Source organism: Ochotona princeps, chromosome 9, assembly GCF_030435755.1.
Source record: "Ochotona princeps isolate mOchPri1 chromosome 9, mOchPri1.hap1, whole genome shotgun sequence".
Lineage (NCBI taxonomy): Eukaryota > Metazoa > Chordata > Mammalia > Lagomorpha > Ochotonidae > Ochotona > Ochotona princeps.
In genome coordinates, this window is record NC_080840.1 from 14,056,662 (window position 1) to 14,079,906 (window position 23,245).

At 43.2% G+C, this 23,245-nt stretch overlaps 1 protein-coding gene across 1 annotated transcript in view; it reads right to left on the reverse strand.

Moving 5' to 3' along the window:
* FER1L6 (fer-1 like family member 6) overlaps positions 1-22,295 on the reverse strand; it is a 114,508-nt gene extending 92,213 nt beyond the window's left edge. The window contains exons 1-10 of the mRNA XM_058668364.1: positions 22,220-22,295; positions 16,949-17,069; positions 14,326-14,380; positions 14,093-14,224; positions 10,209-10,271; positions 6,801-6,879; positions 4,443-4,599; positions 3,700-3,886; positions 2,611-2,803; positions 1,335-1,687 (exon numbers count right to left, since the gene is read on the reverse strand). Coding sequence (XP_058524347.1) covers positions 1,335-1,687; positions 2,611-2,803; positions 3,700-3,886; positions 4,443-4,599; positions 6,801-6,879; positions 10,209-10,271; positions 14,093-14,224; positions 14,326-14,380; positions 16,949-17,069; positions 22,220-22,295 — 1,416 coding nt within the window. The remainder of the gene's footprint in view (positions 1-1,334; positions 1,688-2,610; positions 2,804-3,699; positions 3,887-4,442; positions 4,600-6,800; positions 6,880-10,208; positions 10,272-14,092; positions 14,225-14,325; positions 14,381-16,948; positions 17,070-22,219) is intronic.
* Between the last annotated feature and the right edge of the window lie 950 nt (positions 22,296-23,245).

Sequence of the window (23,245 nt, forward strand, 5' to 3'; positions counted from 1 at the left end):
GAACACTGAGGAGCTAAAAAGAAAACAGTGTGGCAAGAAAGGATGTCACCATGCTGGTGACATGCTCTGAGCTATTAGGTGGCGGGCAAAAGAAGAAGCCTAGTGTGGAAACTTTGAAATACATTCATGAATCTGTGGTTAACTCCCCTTCAAAGAGTGAATTCTAATTCCTCATCCTTTGTGTATGTGTAATAGGTAGAACACAGCAAAAATGTCTGTGTGTGGCTTCCACAACCAGAGTATGAAATACATTTTCAACCTCATTCCGCCTCAGGGTGGAAACCTGTGACTATCTGCCCCCTGGCGGGAGCAAATCATAGTGACATTGAAAGCAGCACCAATATATTGCCTGTCTAGCAAGCATGCACCAAGATCTCTGCCAACCATTTCAAATGTATTCCCTTAGCCACTAGAAGGTGCCTAAGACAGTGACTATGACTGCTCCATTTTGAAGATCAGAAAAGCACAGCACAGAGTAGTGTTGTGCTCCCTGTACTCCAATCGCTCCTCTTCAAATTGAATGGATCCCAGGAATAAAATAAAGTGTTCTTCCAAGGTTATGCTACCTTGTGTGCTTTGATCTCTTAGGTCTCATCCTTCATGGGAATGGAGAGTGTTGGAAGAATGGCCATCACTTCCCTACTTACTGATCTCAGAAACACTCCCAGGAGAGCCAAGTTAAGAGCTAGAATTCACCCCACCTCTGCAAATGACAAGACATGAGGCTCTTCTAACTACAAGAAATCATTGCTAAACTAAATGGTATTCACATTTTGCATTCAACTTGGAGGTTCTTATTTCTTTTCCATAATATAGCACTGAGCTGGAAAATGCTGACCATGTTGATGATGACTGAAAGCAGTAAATATTACCTGGAGTTGTGATTTTTCCCACAGGTCTGGAGCAGGAAAATTGGTTTCTCAATTTTTTAAATCCCAGAAAGTCACTTAGCATTCCTCCTCCATTTCCCAACCCGTGTGTGATCTGACTCCAGAGCACACCCTCAGTTAACACAGCTAAACAAAATAAGCCCACAGCTGTAGTTTCATCAGTCACCCCACCACCCACTCCCATCAACTCTCTTAGAGCTCTCACATTTCTCTTTCCTTAGGTTTCTATGGGAATCCATGTTCAAGGGGACTCTGGAGAAATGTATTAGGAGCAGATGGTTGGGTTGTACACAAGAAGAAATCAACTCCAGAATACGGGGCACAAATTATACAAGAGCAATTAAACATGTGTATGCCAACACCTTGCAGGAGACTGGGGCAAGTGCTGTCTCTATCCCAGGCTCATTTCACCACATGGTAGTGTGGAACTGTGTTCAGACCTACCTCTGGAGAGACATCAAAAGGCTCCACCTCAACATCAGTGGAGTTAGTTTTATCTGATGCCTGCTGGGGTTTTCCATCTTCAGTTTTGTCAGCCTTGTCTTTACTGGAGCCTTTGGAAGACTTGGAGTCCTTGTCCTTAGAAGTCAACTTGAGTTCCTTCAGGGCTTTGGAGAATTTAGACTCTTGTGCCCCTCCAGATAGGATTTCCACTGCAATTTCGACCAGGATTCTGCCTCTGAATGACACACCCTCCCCAAAGCCTTCATTCAATTCCTGATAGTCATCCATTAAGCTGTGGTTTCTCGGTGAGCCGTACAGGTTAATCCAGGCAGGTCCAAAGGTAGGTAGAAAGCCTAGGAAGATCCAACACTTTAATTGACGGGTATATTTCCAAGTTCATTTATTTGTTTTTTAATGAAAGATCCATTAAAAGTACGAGATATGCAAAAAAGACAAATGAAAACATTTCCAGATTATCTCACTCCTAGAACACAGCCAAGACTGCCATTTGTCTGTATTTCATGATCGTTCTTTATCCATGTATATTTACACTTGCTATAAGTTTAATAACGCCATAAATGCATATGTATTTATGTGTCATTCATTCATCAAATGTCTACTGAATCCTAACTGAATGTACCAGGCTCATGCTAGGTAATAAGTCTGCAGCCCAGTGGAGGAGAAAGCAGATACAAATAGTAAACAAATAAATATTTATGGACACTGTAAAGGACAAAGATCTCCTGGAGATTTAAAAGAGATAGATTAGTGAACTGTTTAGATAATTACCATCTCCTAAAATTTTTTTAACCAATTAAAGCCTATTTGTGTGGGCTGTTCTTTTCCCTGACCTCCACCCTGGGTATACTGAGCCTCCATTCACTCATGGGTTCATTCAGCTATAACTCCTTGCCTTTCTCCTGTCTTCACACTCCCACTAGTTCATTGGGGATATGCTTTGCAGACAGAGGATCACTTAAGCCTGTAAAAAAAAAAAATCACAGATACCCTGTGGGCATCCAAGATTACACAGCAGATTGCATCTGTAGATCTGATTGCCAGGCTCTGATCTAATCCACACTGACTTCCTAAAGGACGCACAGAGATGCCCAGGAAAGACTTAGGACCTGGACCTCTATCTCCCAGAGTCCAATTCCATCCAATGCTATAACCTATCCAAAGCACAGGCCAACAGAAATGGGGAAAGCACCTAACACATTGCCTGCTCTAACCCATTCAAGGCAAGGGCTCCAAAACAAAAGTTGGGAGACTTTACCTTTATCTCCATCCTGCTCATTGGAAATTTTCTTCAGGTCGATAAAATGGGTTGCCAATGCCACATTATTCATGCTACCCTCATCCCACACCTGGATTTTCACCCTCCGACACAAAGGAGGAAACATTTCCTTGAAGACCACCTGTTCGTGCCACACTGGATCGGCACAATTTTTTTGCACTGTGGTTCGCCCCTACAAACATAATCAGAAAAAGGTAACCCATGGAAGGAAGTGATTAATGAAAATCTTTCAAACCATCTGGAAGTATAAAGTAAGCTGTAATAATGCTATTTCTATTCTGCCTTATCCCCAACAATGTGTGAACCGGTGCTACTGAGCCACCACTACTGACAATGTATTCTGTACCAGACACTATGTGAGGCACCTGGGACAGAGATGGTCATCACTTTACCCTCAGGAAGTTCTAATCGTAGTATTGGGGTTCCGGTGATTAAAAAAGAAAAAAAAAACCAGGAATTGTTCCTGCATCAATCCCTAACCTCCCATCTCATAAAGGTATGGCTTTAAGTGAATCATCCCTCCAGTCTAGACCTCAGTTTTCTCATAAAATAGAGGTGATATCCTATTCAACTTCCAAGGTCCACCAGAGCATCACAATGCCAAGCATTAGGTATATGTTCAAATGTGTGTGTCAGATGAAACTTCAAAATTGAGCCCACCAGATTTCAGCTCTAATCATGTCTTCCATCGCTTGTCCTGCCAATAGAGCATGACTTCTGTAGTAGGGTAGACTACCAAGCTGGATGGTAGAAGATATCAAGAGGGGGTAATGATTCTATAGTACCTGGAAACTGAGTTGCAGCTCAGAGAGGTAGAAGAAGCAGAGTGGAAGTGTCCTGACAGCGACACACTCAGAACCCCTATCCTTCATCTCCAAACAGGGGTGAATGTATAATCCTCCTCTACTTCCCCTGCCAAGTGGTTTCATTGAATTTGGCAACAACCTTTAGCTTTCAAGTCATTTCCAAATGTTTATTTTAGCTTCACTGTATTTGATTAGAAGTGCCCTGGATACATGAGTGGTCTCTGGCCCAAGTGTGCACGTGTTGGTGACAATGGCTGCTCACCGTCTGCCCAGCGAAGGACACCTCCACAAAGGGATCCACAAGGTCCTTACTGTCACCCACAAATGCTTTGGTAACATTAGCCATGATGCTGGAGTTCATTTTGGGCAAGCCTTCTGCTTTGTAGAGTCTCACGTAGAATCTGGCCCAGGGTCTCTCTGATGGAAAACCTTGGGGGATCAAAAGGTTCCTGGAAAAGGAAGAATAGTCAAAAATAAAAGCGGGAAAAGACAAGCAATTTAGAGGAAGCAAGAAGCATTGGGATAGATGAGAAAGTCTAGGATCCATCAATAGAATGAGTTTTCTTTTCATTATTAATGAGAGCAAAAGGTAGGATTAGAATGAATACAAACTGATTTGGAATCTAGATTTACAAGATAAACACCATCTCCCACTCCACACCTTGACAGAGGTTCATTTAAGCCTTTCTATATCACAGATCAGTGATCATAAATATGATTTCTTCAAAGAAAAAATAGCTAAGTTCAAACAAATTAGATTAGCTCAGAAATAGTCTCTCTACAGAGGGTTGTTACAGGAAGAGAGAGTGTCCTCCTGGAAGCTGGCCTCTGGAAGCATAACCGTGCCTTCAGTAAGATACAACATGATGTCGCCTATAGAACAGAACCCCAGATGAACAAGCCAGGAGCTTGACCCCGGAAGGAAAGGGGAAGAAGGAGGAGGAAAAAAGACATCAAGTTGGCACATATCACATCTCTTGTCCGGCCTGAATGGCCCTGTCTTACTTTTCTATCTGCTCCTCCGCGTCAGAGGTTTTTGGGTTGGTCTTTAAGATGTCACCTTTCCCAGTCACGCTGATGTCACATTTCAGGTAGCCCTTGGTGCCAGTCCTGATGTCGCCAGGGTCCGTGAGTAGTGCCCATTTGTCACAGAACTGATGGCCTGTGAAAGGATTCTGATAGCTCACATCCCCCGCAGGGATTCTTGGCCTGTCCCCACTTTCCCCCATACCCCAAGACACCACCCTGCTTGTTTTATCTGTTGTCCATCTCAGTTATTTCCAACCCTTGTACTGCCTCTTTCTCTAATTTTCTTTCTTCCAACCTTCTTCCCATCTAGTTCTCATTTTCACTCAACCTATCATGACTACCTGAAGAACCTTCACTCTTAACAAAAGTCATCTGTCAAGACTCAGGTTCTCACCGTATGATCTGGCAATAGCACTCCTAGGAATATATCCAGAACACTTGTTTTATGAGAAACCAACATGCACTCCTATGTTCATAGCAGCACAATCAGTAATTGCAAAAACATGGAAGCAACCAAAATGCCCATCAGCAGAGGATTGGATAAGAAAGCTATGGTTCATCTACTACATGGAATACTACTCAGCTATTAAAAAAAACAAAATGCAGTTCTTTGTGGCCAAATGGGCCAAACTGGAAACCATAATGCTAAGGGAAATGAGCCAATCACAAAAGGTTAAATACCACATGTTTGCCTTAATTTAAGATGATATGATGTTATGTATAACATGTTATGTTTTGAATGTTATATGTTGTGTATAAACTAAATTGAAGTATAGGTAAGGTGGTCACAGAAGGTGGCTGGGAACTCGCATTTACTTTTAACATATTGCTACTCATTACTATGTCAATTAATTCCATAATGATGTAAATTTTTGCTGATGGTATGTTGGAGCTTTCAATTGACTGGGATAATACTCTGCTAGCTCTGTCTTCAGACCAGAAAGGTATACCTAAGAAGCCGTTGAACTTGACTGGACAATAAGATGCTGGACTCTGTGTTTGGTATATGCTTGCAATGGGGGAATCTCAACTGAACTTGAGCTGTGGTTATGCAACAAGGTGGAGGAATCCACCATGGTGGGAGGGTTTGGGGAGGGGTGGGAGAACCCAAGTATCTATGTAACTGTGTCACATAATACAATGTAATTAATGTAGTTAAATAATAAAAAAAAAAGAAATAATCACTTGTAACTTTGTTGTGTGTCTTTATTATTCAAATAAAAGGGTTTCAGTAAACTTTTAAACACTGTTTTTCTTTACCTTTAAGGTACTTTATAATAACAATGCTATTTTTAGGAAGATAAAAGGCATCATTTTCCTTTGTTCAAAACAAAAATCTTACCTAATAAAATTTTTCAAAAGTAAAAAAAAAAAAGACTCAGGTTCTCGACAGACAAGGGGAACATTAACAGAATATAGAAGTTGTGTATTATTACTTATGGCCTTGACCATAAATGTGGCTCATGAAACTCTTTGCTTGATCTGCATGGTGAATCAAAAATTCACAATCACTTACAAAATCTAGACTTTCTGGATTATGCTTAGAAAAGCTGTTAGAGCTGATACGAACAGGCTCACACTTCTACCTAACAACAAATGCCAGAAAGCTTGAGGAACTACTGTTCTTCCAATGAAGATCCCAAGTCCTCCGGTTCCCAGATACTTGCCCACAAGGGAACATACTCAAGTCCGTGTATTCATTCTTGCTTGCTGCCTGGCCCCTGAATCAGTATTGCTGTTGAAGAGGAGGAGCCTTTCAAAAGATTTGTGCTTGTTATTGGTTCTGTTAACTTACTGGCTTTTGGCCTGGGGCAAGATACCCTAGATCCTTTGAGTTTTTACTTTTTTAATAAGCCAGATATAATAGCTGCTTTTATTGAAAATTCTGATAGGAAAATGCTATAGTTTTTATTTCTGTTAGGCTCTCTACTAATCACTGTGCATGAATGTATTAGCTTATTTGGTCTTTCAACAAGCATGTGAATTATTTTATCCACATGTGTACAGATGAAGGAAATAGAGACCCAGAGAAGTCATTTGCCCAAGAATAAGAATGGAATATAATGTAGACAATCTGACTCCACAGTCCACATTCTTAACATCTAGAATCTAGCCCCACTTCTGCTCACGTTTCACAGTACCAAATAAGAAAAAATTTATGAAAAAAACTCAGTTCCTCAGAGTGGATATGGAGCACTATTTTATCATCAAGTTATAAAATTATTGAGGGCAAAAGCCATGCCCCATTCAATTTTGCATAACTGATGCCCAGTGTTGCTGGGTGAATAGATAGGACACGAGAATGAGAGAGGTGAGGAGGTGGTACTTCCTTACCAGGTTGGTTGTACACAGTTCCCAGGTCTACTTTGAAAGAGCCAATAAGGATACTTCCTATCAGCTTGTGGTGAAAGACCTGGGGAGAGATGGAGCAGTGAGTTCAGCACGTCTATGTTACAGGATAAGTCTGTGAAATGGGTTCATGACCTAACAAGAGAGCAATTACAGTTTGACCTTTGTCTGAAGCATGATGAAAGTTAGGGAGTTGGCAAGTCACAGTCCTGTACAAGATTTCTAGAAGTGTCTCTCTCCTCTACCTACCTCATCCTTCTGAAAAGCTTTCATCTAATTTATTGAGGAACACTTGGAAATTCTCATTGCCTAGTAAGCATACCCTTCAATACCCACCTCTGTCTGTTGAAATTCTATTCATCCTTTAATGTCTATAACAAATGTTGCCCCTTCCAGGTAGTTCTCCTTAATCTCCCCACTCCAACTACAATTGGTCCCTTTCCTTTTTAAATTCCCGCAACAATTGGTTCACATATCTTGAGATGTATTGGACACACAAAACAGTTATAACAAGGGAAATGCGCACCCTCGTTTGGTCTGACCAGAAGAAGTTGCCAGAGTGTCTGACTTGGTGACAGCAGCACCTGTCAGTACTCATGTGGTCGAGCTGAAGAGACCCTTAGAGAAGAGGGCAGAGATGGTGCCTGAACTAGAAGCCACATGGTAGGAGTAAATGCTGAGAATTGGGGTGGCGGGAGGTAGGTCATCCCTCAGTCTCAAGAGAACTGTGGAGTTTGGGGAGAAAAGGAAATGGTAACTCAAGTGTCTTCAAAACACAGAAAGGCTACCCCCTAGAAGAAGCTGTAGGCATCCTATGTGTTCCCCGAGTAACAAGTGGAGAGTTTTCAGCATAACACAAGAACAATTATATAAACCAGAACCTCTCATCAATGGGGTTTGCTTGCCTAGAGATAGCAACCTATCCACCACTAGAAACAACCAAGTCAAGCACTAAAAGCCTTGTTTTGTAAAGGAGATGAGCAGAGCTTCCAACCAGTTGGAAGTGAGATCACATTGACTCGGCTTCCTCCTGAGTGTAACATCCTCTGAACCTTTGAATCAAGGTCATTTGCCTACTGCTTTCTACATGCCACACAACCTGGTTCATAATAGATGTTCAATAAACATTCAGTGAACTCATTACCGAGTGATGAACGAACGGAAGCCATTTGCAGCTTCTGAACAGTTCTTGGCAGCAGCATCAAGAAATAATAAATTCCACTGACCTCAAGAAGTGGCAGCCCTTCTCATTCCTCTTCTTACTCCCTCTCCCTTGCTCAAATTTTCCATGGTGTCAGAGAAAGGAGGGAAAGTCAGGACAGTCTGGCTGAGTAGAAGTTATTTAAGGCCATACACATAACATTTAACCAAAAACTGCCCTGTTTGCAGCTCCTTGGATGACTTCTCAGGGGCCTTGGGAAGAGCTGAAGCCTGTGTCAAGCTTGCCTGCCAGGATGAGGGTCACTGTGGACCAGATGAAATGCAAGAACCTCCCCCTCAAAAAATTTTTCAGTAATACAAGAGCCTTCTCAAGTCAGCACTTGAGAGACTGGCAAGCTTGCTGTGGTTCAGTGTTAGATTACCAAAACTCCAGGAATATTTTACACCAGACTATGGGGGTCCTACATGCCTTGGGTAAGAGACAATGGCCTTTGCTACACATTACAGCGTGCTGCCACGTGGCTATCCCAATACAATCTGTTTACAACACTCTCTCCCTCCTTCTCCCCAACACTGAACTTATTCTAAGCACATTTTTAGTTCAAGAACCCATAGAAAAGTGGTATTGAACATTCCCTTTGCAAGAAGAGCTTTCATTTAAAATATATTTTCTCTGTCTTGGGGAGTCATTTATGAAGTCCACAGTTTTCTCTCTTTCCAAGTTAGAGAAACAGAGACAGACAACACCAGCTTTGAGCCTCCATCTAACGATTCTCATGACCAATTAACAATCATGACCCTTCTCTGAGTTAACGCTTAAAAACTGACCAATTGACTGTTCAGCTGCAGAATAGAAAGGCCCCTAGGAGCCTACTAGAGAGGTTATCTCACGAACAGGTGGTTGCCTGAGTACAGACACAAAGTCCTGTCCCAGAGTATCTTCTGCATCACTTGTCATCACGCCTGCATCTCTAACATCAAGAATGTTTAGCTCTTGGTGGCTTCTCATTCCTCAAGAGTCACATTCTTTAAGTGTTCCTGGCAAGCAGAAGATCATTTCACTGTGATGTAGACCATTGGCAGGACTCTGCCAAGACTCTGCCAAGAGCCAGCTGTGGTTAAGGGTGGAATATTATATATGTGCATGTATTAAATTCCATGGTAACAAACACAGCAAGGTAGAGGAAGATGGGGAATGAAATCTCTCCAAGACAAGTTTTGTCATCTGGCTAGGGCTATGACTATTGAGGGAAATAGTCTCATTCCTCACACTTCTTACTGTGACCCATAGAGCAGGGATTCTTTTCTGTCAAAGCAATCTGGAAGAGGACATTCACCTGGCAACCCTGCAACCCATCATCCTCGGAGGCACATGCCCTCCCACCCTTCTCTTGGGAGAAGTGACAATTTCTTGGATAACTGAGACAGATGCCCCACCTGCCATTTCCTGGTCTCTGTCTCTTTACTGAATGCAATGGTGTTAGCAAGGATTGCATGTGGCCTACTTCTCTCTCACTTGGAGCAGTATGGCCTCAGCACAGACCTTTCACTTCCTATGCTTGCCCACAGTGTGCTAAACAAACCTGGATAAGAATCAGACTGCACCGGGTAACCCTCTCTTTATCTATTCTTCTGCCTCCATATGTGGAGACAGCAATTGCCCTGGACGGACCAAGATGTGGTCTATACAGTAGATCCAATGCCACAATGATAGGCCCCAGAGGTAACTTTCAAGAATTTCAATGTCCACTTGCTCTGATTCACAATCTGATCCAGAATTACGAATGAGACTTCTTTGTTTGCTTTCTCCTTGGTTCTTGTAGCCATTTCTCTACTTATTTTCAACTGGGAGGGGCAATGGTGTGATTCATCATCATTAGCGTGACATATCATTCAGGAAAGAAGAACGATAACATTTGCTGGATAAAAAGAAAGAAAACACTAAAGCTAGCAATCCATTGAGATGTCATCTGAAGCTTTCCTTACATCTCCTCATTAGTGAGCTAAGCAACCAGAAATTCACAAGAGCTTTAAGGTGCCTTACCGCTGGCCCACGAGAAGCAGAAATGCTGCTGCAATTGTTTCTCCTTTCAAGACTCCTCCAGGTTGGGCCTTTCAGATTTTTCCTTATTGGTTTCAGCCCCAGCAACTCTATGCATTCTCAAGCTTCGCAAAATGTCCCAGTGCATTCCCAGTGCCTAGAATCTCTCCCACCAGCAATGACATACTTACTGAGATTTTGATGATCTTGTCAAAGAGATGCACTTGGGGACCAATGAAGTCGAACACAAAGTACTGTAAAACACAGAGCACATTCTGGCCATCAGCTCTGGGTCTGCACCTAACAATCCTGTTCCCAGAGGTCTGCTTCACCCAAACCACTGATGTGCAGTCCCAGGGGGTTTTAATATGCCTAACGACCTCCCTCTACTGAAAGTCATTTAGGGTGCTCTCAATTTTTTAAAGACTAGTAAAACAAGGACACGCACTGCATTCTTGCACAGGATATGTGTGAGGATTCCTCTAAACTGTGTATGAGAAGTAGAATTTTGAGTTCACAGATGATGTGTATGTGAATTTTTAATATAAAGTATGAAAATGTGTTTCATAGAGACTAATTCATTTTACATGCCCAACAGCAGCCAAGGAAAACAAGCATTTCTCCACAACATTTCAACTTTTTTTATATTTTTGCATATCATCATGAGTAAAAAGTGGGTATTTCAAGGTGATTTAATTTGGAATGAATTTGATTAACATCTATTTTTCCCAGAATCTTTCTGTTTCAAACATACATGTGAAATCAACATGAATGAATAAGAACAGACCAGAAAGAAATTATGGACATGGCAGTTTGTTGATTTTAAGAAAGTGACTAAATTTTAGAGTTGTAGAAGCTATCTGCACCAATCCTCTGATTTTACTATAACAAAAGTGAAGAGTAAAGAATCTGAAACATGTTGCCACATTCATATTGCTAATTATTATTGGGGCTAGGACCAAACCTTAATTCTCTGAAAGTTTTCACCCAAGGTTTGAAGTACTCTGTGTTGCACCATATGAACTTTGAGTCAGGTTTGTCTCAAATGAGAAGTTACAGATTCTAAGATGCAGAAAACTGCAGTGAGGTTCTTTGTACATTGTCTGCTTTGGAGACTGATAGGGGAGAGGGATATAGGACTGGGAACCTGTTGTCGCCTGGATATAGCACAAGTGGAGGTACAGCATGCCAGAGATGGATATAACTGCTAAGGAAAAGAAACTAACAGTTCACAGCCTGCTTACCAAAAGGTACAAGAGAAAAACCAAAATGTGAAAGCTCAACAGTGTTAGCATATACTCTTAAAAGCAGATCTTAAAAGTACAGGTCCCTAACTGTCACCAAGAAGCGTTATGATGCTCAGCATCTTCTGTTGATTAAGAAAATGTTTGGGGCATTTCAGGAAAATTTTCATATTTGTGCTCCAAGTTATAAAGGGCTTTGGTGCTCAAACTTTGTGGGGAAAATTCACTCACATGGAATTCTTCTTTAACTGACAGAGTGTTTGAGATGCTGTGGGTTTCTGTGGGCCAATAGATCAGTTCCAGTGTTCACTGCCTTTTGCCTTTCCTGGTTTTTAAACCCATTGCCTCAGGCAGGTTTCCTGGGCCTCTGAGACCACATGTTCTTTTTCAGCTGGGAAATACTCCCCACCAGTTATTAACTGGTTCCTTACACACACCCCAGACTTAGAAATCTGAGTCAAAAAACTGTGCCAAATATTCTTGGTTTAACTTGTATTATTTTTTAATGCTATTAATTATGCTTAGGTTATAATGTCACTTGGATCCAAGACTTGTGTGCATGATCAAAATAATTAACAAATCTGGAGATATATACAGTTTTACAGTATTTTTATAAACAATATCTCTAAAGATGTTTTAGAATGATGAGTGGAGCCTGAAGGGAAAAACTACTGACATTTGGAAGGCTCTGAGGTAGGCATCAGAGAGAGAAAGGGAGTTAACACTCAAAAGGGACCTGGGTATTTTCTACTCTCCCTGCCTTCCTTTTCAATGGTCATTCCCACTGGGATAATAATTAAGACTTTACTGCATTTTTTGATAATTCATGGAGTTGAGGTGTCTCCAGGGAAACAAGCACGCCTGTGCATGGTTAGCTGGAGCATAATTTAGTACCTCCTTAGAAGGCAATTTGCTGAGATCAATATTTTAATTGCACACACCCTGTACCCCAGTTACGCTATATTAACATCACTATAAGTAGTAGCAAAAGGCAGTCAATTTCAGTGTCCACCAACAAGAAATTGATTGGCTTGGAAAGTTATGGTCTAACAAGGCAGTGGAAAACTCTGTGACCATGAGGGGAAATGAGATCTGCAGGTCCTGATAAGGATTTATTCTCCCACAGGATTGTGTGGGAGAACAACGTCTGGGACAGTGCAGTGAATGCTGCTGTTGAGTGGGTAAAATGTTCATTTGTTTTCCTGTGCACGCTGGGAATATCTCTGGAAGGCCTGGCAAGGACAGATACATTCAGGTGTGGGGGTCTGGGGGAACAGGGCTGGAAGGTCAGACAGAAGACATTTCTTTTCACTATATACCATAGCATACTCTATATCCTTTTTTTTTTTTACCATATAGTGAGTTAATCTTTAAAAGCTAATTTTATATGCTTAATATTTAGAAGTTTCATTCTTTGAGACTTTCCTTTATCATTTCTATATGGCTTTAAAAAATTATAAGTGTTTTGCTTTCCAACACAGTATGCCTATTCCAAAAACACTATTTAAATTTCCAATGTCTGTACCACAAAAAACAGTGTCTTCTCACTAAACCAATTGATATGTTTATTGAATGGCATGAGCTTAAAGAGTGCATAAACCGGGACTGAGAGAGACCTGGGAGGGAGAAAGTGGGTTCCCCCTTCCTTGGTCACTAGTCCCGCGGGAGGGCATGAAAACTAGGACGGGGGCTGGGGTGGCTAGACAGAGAGGCACTCAACAACATCCGTGAGGGCTGGATGGTTGAGTTGGTTACATGGAATTAAGCTTTAATACCCATTGACAAGTACAAGAGCCAAATGGGATGGGGGACAGACTGGTCTACTGCTACACATACTGGCAAACCAGGGTAGGGGGTGGGCCTGATGGGGGTTATTGTGGGTCGCCCCGACTAGGCTGCAGCTCCCACTGGTTGATGTAAGGGCCGAGTATGTGCTGGGCAGAACCAGACTGGACTGCAACACCCATTGGTTCCAGTGCAACTCGGGACTGAAAACAGAACCAACCCAACAATTGCAACCACCAGCTGATCGGGGTGATGGACTATGCTGGGCCCTGTGCCTGCTAGAACATACAAGAATCTGGTCTGGGAATACCTCAAGGTTTCTTTGGAGATCTCCCCAATGGAACTGCTGGATTCAGAACTCTAACCAAGAAAAGACAGAAGACAGAACAGGTCAATCATTCATCTCAGCTATATGTTGGCAGCAAAATATGGGGCAAACGGAGACTTTATGATGGACCATATCAATCAGTGGACGACCTCATCGAGCGAAACTGGCAGCGATTCATCACTGGAGAACTATTAAAACCACTTGAGCAAATATCTCAGAGCATGACCACATCCGGGACTTGGGGTGGGTGGGAAACCGGGTGGGGCTTCTCCCTCAATATCCCCCTTTACCTCAGATACATGATGGAAACAATATGGACATAATAATATTACCCACTTCCCTATACCCCCTGAACCTTTTTTTAACTGCAATTAACTATGTAAAGATTGTCAACAACAATACAATAAAATAATAAAAAAAAAAAAGAAATACAGAAATTAGTCTACTGGAAACATAGTGATGCCTTTAAGACCAGAAAAAAAATTCCATGCCTCTCTTTTCCCTCATCCTTTAGTAAAAAACAAAAATAAAAACAAGCAAATGAACAAAAAACACTTTTTATGGGCCTGTGCTGGTAAGGAGGCTTGGAGAGCTTGTCTAGATCACAGAAAAGGAGTGGGGGCGGGGCATGAGCACTATTCCACTGTACTGAGGAATCCTGCAGAATGGCTGTGAAGAGCAGGCTGAGCCACAGGTGCTGGTGATCATCGTGACTTACCTCATTGTAAAACGGGCTGTTGGTTCCTTCCTTCACTGTGCTTTGCTTCTTCTCATCCCCAATCTCAATGATGACCACGGGGTCAATGTTCTCACCCACCAGCTGGCGGGCCTCGATAATGGTGATGGCAATCTATGGCACAAAGCAGCGGGTACACCACACTGACTGTCACGAGGAGAACAGGCAGGCGTTGGGGGCAAGGGAAGGATGGGCAAGAAGAGTCCATCACTTACCTGATAAGTTTGGGATTTGATCTCCCCATCATGGATCTTAGCTGACAATTTTGATCTATTAGAAAAAGTTTAATGCATTCATTTTATCAAAGAAGAATACCCCTCAGATTCTTAAGTAATGATAATGTTTCCTCACACACTTTTAAGGACTTTTATTTAAACTGTGTTACTTGTTCTCGCTACATCTCTGGAATAGATAACCAGAAGTAGACAAGTGCTTTAATCATCCTCCTGAAAGAACGAAGCTAATAATAGCATCCACTACAGGAACTGATTACTAGAATCAAATGACATAATGCTGTAAAATGTTCCCCTCAAAGCCTGGCAAGAGTAAATGCCAGAACTTACTGTCAATGCGATTGTGGTTATTGTTGACATTTGACTTTACAGAACCAGAAATGGAGCTGCCACGGTAAGGCAGAGCCAGGTCAAATAAGGATCTCCACATCACCTGCCTGATCTTTCACACAGGGCTACACTGCCACTTTAAGCAAATTTGATCATTCTCAGTTTCATGATAACTTTTGAAAGAACTGGTTTAGAAAAAGCAAATAAGAAGGAGCAACCAAGAGGTCATCTTAGCAAGATTTCACATTCCAGGGCATTTCATTTTATTGGAACTGTCACAGGTAATTGAAAACAGACATGCAACACCTGAGTGCTCACAGATTTAGCATTAGCAGGAAGTGAGGAAGGATCTATATTGTCATGGAATCACTAATGGCTGGGAAATGAACTTAGTTCGCATTCCCAGTGGATTTAGTTCCCTTGGCTTCTGATAATATCATCTTGGATTTGACTTCATTCTACTTCTGCTGAATGTAATTGAGTTCAGAAAGAGCAGAACAAGGTAGTAAAATTTCCCAGGTTTTGAAGTTAGACTGACATAATTAGAATATTTACTCTCCTCAATTTTGGACTTATTTAAAAGTAGAAATACAATCCCTGCCACATTAAGTTACTCTACAGACTAAGGAGGCAATGCTTGTAAGACAGGGAAAGTAGTATTTAATATGTTTATCAACAAAATGGCAAGTTTATACTGATGACTTATTACATAAAAGCCCAGTGCTAAGCTCATTTAGGGAAAAACAAAAACAAATTAACCATCATATTGGGTCATGTAGAGCTAACAATCCATCCATGGGAGAGAAGACAAAGGGATACAAACAAGGAACTGAGGTGTAAGTGTAAAATGAGGTATGGGAGGAAGAGGGGGGGAACTGTGGTAGAAGAGCTATAGAGAAGAAACTTCTGAGGTCCAGGTTGAGCAGCAAAGACTTCATCACAGGGGTCAGGTTTGAACTGGGCATTGGCAGGTGGATGGATTTTGATAGCTGGAGAATGCTCTGACCAAGCAGAAAGGAAAAGGCTACAATTCCTGACTTTTGTTCCTCCTGCCTTCCTCCTTTTACCCTGGTGAAATAAGTGACAAAAATACCTTTAAGGGGATTAAAGAACAATGGAGGGCGAGCTGGGGTAGAGGGGGGAGCTGTCAAGGTACAGACAAGGGCCAAGAGACAAGGCTATGAACAAGCTTCAGGTCATCTTTCAAGTGTCCTCACCAAACTTCCACCTTCTCTGATACCTACCTGTCTTCCATTTCACCTTGCCTCCAAACCATCTCCCCTACACATGCACGCATGCACACACCCTGTCACAGCCCAGAAAGAACAGTAAGATCTGCCACATGGGGCTACATGGATAGTAACAAGATAAAGAGCCTGATGAATTGTCTTAAGTGAAAAATGGACACAAAGCGATACGGTAGTTTGAATGCACAAATACCCCAACTGCTGGCTTCTCTGCTCCCCAAACTCCTCCCACTATGGCGTGACTGATCTTATAACTTGCATTGGTCAGCAGAATGAGCAGAAGTGACTTGCCAGTTCTGAAACCTTGTTTATATCGACTTCTTCTCTCAGAACCCTGGCCATAGTTAGAACAAGCTTGCAATAACATGATGGATTATCTGACATCGTGTGAAGCAGAGTCCAGTAGCCCTAGCTGAGGTAATTCTAGACAACCAAAACACAAACTAAAAGTAGAGCTGCCATGTGACCACAGGCACATGGGCATTCACAACTCTCTAGGATCAGTAAAGTGATCCAACTGACCAATAGAGTCTTGAATAGCAATTAATAGGTATTACAGTAAGTTACTGATTCAGAGGCTGTTTGTTACACATCAGTATCTGACTGATGCAGCTAATTACATGCAAAAGCCAGTTTGCTTTGACTTTTTATTGAGAATAAGAACCATTCTCACTTGAAACAGACACAAAACTAAGACAACTATAAACCAATTAGCACTGTGGTGAGGGAGTGGCTCTCAAATCTGCCTTTATTCCTGCTGTCAGACACAAACTTGACAGCACATCAGCACCTTAATTCGGGAGACAGACGAATAAAGCCTTTGGAGAGAGGACCCTGGCCCACTGATCAGTCTCAGAGGCAGTACTGCATGGAGAGCAGTAAGCACTGAACTCAGTCTTTTTGACTTGATCTTGGTCTCCCTGTGGAAGGCAGCAGGCCTTCTTCTGTTCTTCCAGAGCATGTAGGAGTACCTGGCACATGAGTGCTGCTCAGCACATGTGTGCTGATCAAATTCACCAACACCATACCTTCTCCTTGGAAAAGCAGTGGTGGCAGGATTGACAGAAGCATCATCATAAATCAAGTCTCCTCCTGGTCCTTCTGGCTGAGAGGGTCCCTCCTGGAGCGGTTCTCCTTCACTTTGGCCATCTAGAAAAGCAGACACAGGAAGAAAGTTATGTTATGTTGAGTCACTGTGGCACTGGGTCTCTACTCTGCATCCAGCACTAGGGCAGATGCCAGGAGAAGTTCAAGGGCCCCAGAGAACAGTTCCCAATCTTTGCCAGCATGCAACATCTTACTGGCAGAAAAGCTAGGCAGGTCCTCAGCTTTCCTTTTAAAAGTAATATATCTTCTGCTTCCAAAAAAGTTCCCAAATTTATATGGATACAATGGGGAATGAAAACTGTGTTATGAATTTCAAAACATGCTTTCAAGTGATAACCTTGCCACAGTGGAAACCAACACAAGTCATTTTTTTTTCTCTCTGAACTGCACTTGAAAATGCAACGTGCACAAAAATTACCTAAGAAGTTGTTACAGTGCAGCTTTTCATTCGGTGGAGGGGGACAAGCTTCAGCACATCTAACAACAAAATCCCAGGTGAGGGCGTCCCTGTATCTACAGAGCCAATTTTGAGCGACAGGATGCCATAGCCTGAAAATAGAGTGTGGGTCCCGATTCCTGGAGCCTGGAAATGGTCTCTTATTTGGAGAAGAGGTCTCTGTCAATGTGAAAAGAGGAGGTTGTCTGGTGGACACTAACAGGATGCACAGGAGGCAGAGGCAGGTTGTACAGATGGAAAATAAAAAGGAAGCAATGTGACCACAGAAGCAGAGATGAAGCTAGTTCAGTTGCAAGCCAAGGGACTTTTCAGCCATAAGATGCTGGGAAAGACTAGCAAACACTCCCTGCAGTGAATGGGACCCTCGACTTGATGCTGATTCTAGGCAATCTTGTCCCTAAAACTGTGTGAACGTTAATGTGTGTGGTTTAAAGAAGTCTGGGAAATGAGTGACTATGCAGGCATTTGGCAAAATCAAATGAAGGCAGAGTAAACAGAAACTGTTCCCCCCCCAGCCTGGGTCTCTGACTCAGTCATCTGCATGCTGCCTGGATGACAAGAACATTTAAATGCCTCAGGACCACTTCTCAGCATGGATCTTAGCAAAAATACAAGAGTTGCTAGGCCTCCCAAAAATGCATGCATGACACAGTGCAAAGACTTGAGTCTTGGGTTCAAACCCAAGGTGTTCCACTTTCCGGTTTTCTGATTTGTGCATGTTGTTTCATCTCTCTCAGTCCTGTTTCCCTCATCTGTAACACAAGGCAAAGTTAACATCACTGCCTCACAGGCTGCTAGGAAAATTAAATGACATGCATGAATCCTCTAGCACAGCACTCGTCAGGTAACCTTGGGTGCCCGAGGCTTTAGTTGTATAACTCGAGAAAGTCCCCTGGAATGTCTTGGAAATTTTTGCTTTGCTTGTAAAATGGAAGAATTGGGCAGAACTGGTTTTAAAATGTGCTTAAAGCAACAGAATCATCTTATAAATGATTTCGTCCTGAACTGTCACATACAACCTAAGCTTGCTCATACCAAGTTGTCTTACATAAAATGGGATGGAATGAGGGAAGGCTTCCACAGGACTTCACTGTCACCCTCTTTGGATGCACCTGAAGCCATTTCCCAGAATCCTAGGATCCTATGGGACTCACCTGTGAACACAGCAAATTAATCATTTCTAGGGTGGCCCTCAGAGTTTGCATTTTTGGTTTCCTGATTGCAATCAGCAACCCATGCCACCAGCAGTGAGGGAGGAAATGGCCTGCCGAAGGAGCTCGCGCATGGGCCTGGACCTGGTCAGCGCTGGTCAGTAGTTACAGAGCAAGTCACTGGCTGAACAGAAAGCCTGCTTTTCCCATGATCTAAAGAAGCTAAAGTCAAGGCCAACACTGCAGAGACAACAGAAGCAATGGTTGTGCTCCTTGAAGCTGTGAGATAAAATAAACACTTGTTCCCCACTTGAATGCAAGGGCCTGATGAGTAAGGATTTCCTCTCATAGACTCAAGTTGCCAGGGATTGCACTCAGGCATCTCATCAATGCCAGAAATGGTTTAAGGTGGGAAGCTGAGGATGCAAGCATTAACAAGTTCAGGCCCACTCTCCAGTGTTTCTATTCGCAAGGATAGAATGGATCCGGGGCACACAGGTAGTTGGCTTAAGCTTCCTTTCCAACCCTTGTGAATACACTGAGTTGCTACCAGACTTTTTTAATCCATTCTCTGTGGCATACACAGCATAAGCCACAACATATCACTTCTCTTGTTAGAAGTCTCAATGGCTTTCTGTTGTATTTAGAATAAATTTGAAGTCCTCAACAATCATCAGCCAATCATTAGTGCTCTGTTCCCTCTGGCTTCCATCGCTACTCTGCCCACCTGACACTCTCCATGATCACACCTCTCTAGCCACACAGTCCTTCCTCACTTCTTAATTTTCTCCATTCCAAACTCTTTCAATTTGGAATGCTTCCTCACAGCCATTCCTCCTGGGCACTGCTCTCCTCCTAACCCACCCCCTCCTGAGATACCTCTCATCATTAACTTGCAGCTCAAATATTCCCTTCCCAGAAAACTTTTATCTGACTACACTATGGAAGACTCCCCAGTGATTTCCATTTCAACCACTGTGTGTTTGCTTTATAGCACTTCTCTCAACTTGCAGTGCAGTTATCTCAGTCAGGGTCTTCATAGCCAGCAGATGGCACTTCCAGAGTGGGATGACTAGAGAGCTTTTCACACAAGTTTCAGGGAAGAAAAATTGCAAAAGTTCTAGCCGTTATCTGGAAGCTAGCGGCAGCTAAGCCATTACCATGTTAGATCCCCTTCCCTGCTATGCAACATAAAAGAAAGGAATAGAGAGAGGGAGAGTAAAAGAATTTACTAGACTCTTGGAGAGAAAAACAGGACAAGTCTCCCTAAGAAAACATTTAGCTTTCCCTCTGTCGAAGGACACACAAGGTAGATCCCCACCTCACTCTTTTCCCCTCTCAGATCTCTTGTTGGAGCAGCCCATTGGTCAAATCCAGTTGGAAGCCAGAGGGCCAAATAAATGTGCCATGTATCCATACAGATCATCTTCCAGGGAGAGAGAACAAGTGGAGAAGGGTGGTGAATAGATGCGCAGGGAAGATACAAGAATCCCACACAAGGCTGTTCTCTCCAGACTCTGCAGTATCCCCCATGACACACTGGGAACCTAGCCCAGGGCTGGACACTCAGCGGACATTGCACCAACATTTGCGGAACAAAGAAATGACTAGGCGTTCATGAGAAGAGCCCAAGAACTACTTGCAGAGAAACTAATGCGTGGATAGATTGAAACAATGAGAATTTTAAGAACATTAAGGTACAGTCTCACCACTGTGTAAAATATAGATGAAAGAGGCAAACGTTTTGGGTCTCCAAACACTTCACTCAGAACACTTCACTTAGACCAGACTGAGGAAGAAAGAACAAAGTCCCTGCTGGGCGGTTTTTGTTTGCTCTGCATCCCACAGTGCTGCCTCTGCAGGCAGGAGGGATGCTGTTTACTCTCCAGGAGGGGTCTGATTCCTCTTGCCTGCCTTGTTTGCTTTGTGGGTTGAAGACTAATTAGAGTAATGCCCAAGGTGAGCTGCCCTGAGTCTGCACCAGCTTGTCCTAAGGGGTCACCACAGGGGCAGGAAGGCCCAGACACGGGTGGAAGTCTTCCCTGGGCTCAAGAGCCAGCTTCTGCCTTACTCGCCAGTAATGGACTTGGCAACGTAACTCAAGTAACTGTGACATGGGCAAAGTCACTCACCCACACCCATCCTGTAATGTGGGGACAACAGAATCTACATTTCAAGTACACAAATGGTGCATGTCATGTGAAAAATAGCAGACTTACTAAGTAAGTCACACTTATGATCTTCATCTGCCTTATACGTTTTTGCATCTCTAACACTGTTGGCATCATAACCTAAAGGACAGGAAATCTCATGGACATTTTTTGAACTTTCCAATCTTCTCTGTCTACTCCTCAACACTGTCCTTTTGACTGAATAGACAAATACAAATATCCAGCTTTAAGCCTTGTCACCACTGAAAGCTTAATGCCCCTCCCTTCCCATACAATGGCGACAGTCATTGGTATCAGTATCACTTTCCTCTGACAAGAATAGATTTAAACCCGGGGGTACAGAGTGGAGTCAGGTGGGGTGTAAGGTCATGGGACAGCTGCAATGACTGACAGAGATGCAGCTGCCCAAGGAGATGAGAGATAGTGGTTAGTTGAAGCTAATGTACCATTGCGGTCTAGGAATGATCCAGAATGCTAGCCTCGAATGGGTTGGCCTCAGGGTAACACAACCAAAGTCTGTAAGAACTACTCCAGATCTGTCTGTGTGGCAGCCATTGATCCAGTTTGGTTCAATAAACACATGGTGTCTACAAACTGACACTATTGGCCGTGGCCTCCATTGGAATGGTTCACACTGCAATGCGAGGCTCTGCTTCTATGGAGAATGAAGAAGCCCATTCAAAAGATGCCAAGTCAGAGAGCCTGAGTTTGCATCCCCAACTCAGGCCCAGCTTCTGAAGTTTGGGATCCATGCAGCCACCCAGGAGCACCATGCTCAGAAGGAAGACATCACACTCAGCCGACTCTGCCATCACATTTCAAAATTCTTAATGACTCCCAATCAGTGCCATTGCATTTTCATTGTTCCCCGGGCTTTGTGAAGGCTATAAGCTATTTTCTTCCACAGTTGGCTTCTTCCAGTTTTGGTTCCTGTAACTTCTATAGCAAAACTGAGATAATAGTATCTCCTGGTAAGATGGTAGAAGGCTCAGTGAGACAACATACAGAATTCGTCCATGTCAGAAGCTGCTATCCTGATTCTCATTTGCAAAATTTTGCTTGACCTTCCCCATGGTCATGTGAGATAAGCCCTGCAGTCCTTGTATTGTCCCTTTGGTAAACAGACTCAGAGCCACTAACTGGGCCACTTGGCACCACCTCTGGGGAGTAACAGAGCAAACTGGGACAGAAATGGAGCTTGAGGCTGTCACTGCATCTTCTGGGGACGCTTGCTATGGCCCAGAGCTGTCCATCTCCCCACCCCACTCCAGCTGAACTGATGACCAGGAGCCTCAGCGGCTTGACCAGTTCCATGTCTGTGTTGGGCATGGTCTCGAGAACCAGAGGTGGCAGAGGATCCCCTCTTCCCTGTAGATGGGAGCTACAGCAGAAGCACTGGCTCCTGAGCCTCACCTTGTGCAGCCTTGTTGGCAAAGAGTAACCCCTTCCCTGCTTTATTCTTCTTCTTCTTCAGTTTCAGTCCAAACATCCCCTTTCTGAAAAAGAAGAAGAAAAATGGAAGATCAAAGCCATGGCAATTTTAAATCATTCAAATTTGCTAGGAAAAAGAAATCACAGAAACACATTGAGTTTTCCTGGCAGCCAGACAGGTCCTCTCTTCTCCCCAAGATGGGGGTCAAGAGGCAAGGGTCAGGATGACGTGACCAGCTCTACAGACTGTTCTGCCTTTGCAAAAGCCAGAAGAACTTCTCCGAATAGAATCATGAGGTACACCTGGAGTGGCAAGGGGCTGAGATGAAATGTGCCAGGGATGCTAGTATACCAGCTGGCACTTCTGCATTTCTCCTGGCTCAACCATGGTAGACACTACACTAGGCACTGAGAAGAGATGGTAACATTTAATAATCACAGCAACCCTCTCCTGCCCATCTCACAGATAAGCAACAAAGGCCCAGAGAATCTGGTCACACAGCACTGAAGCATCAGTGGTGTACCTGGGACCCAGCCCATGTGATTTCAGAGTGTCTAACGGGTGATCTGAACCCACCCATTCCCCCTGCAGAATGAAGGTCCACACTAGAATCAGGATCTCAGGACACTTCCAAACTCAAGAGGCCCTGAGACTTCTTGAGGTCACATTTTAAGCACACTTGACACATGTCGCCAAATGCCAACTGCCATCATGACTGCTACTTTCAGCTCTTTCTGAATCTCCTTCTCACCACAGGACAGAACCCTGGTCCACCATCTCCAACAGAAGAGTAGCTTCATCCACATTCTGTCAGTTACTGCAAGGATCTGTAACTGCAGCTAAGAGACTGGACAGCAAGTGACTGTGGGTGGAAGGATGTCCAAAGCTCAGAGAATGGCCCTAGCGTCGAGTCAGGCGGTGGTGGGGTCATCCTTGGAAGGAGGAGGCAGAGAAACAAGGGCGTGTGTGTTGAAGGAGAAGAGAGGAGAGCAGCCAAGGTTCTATGG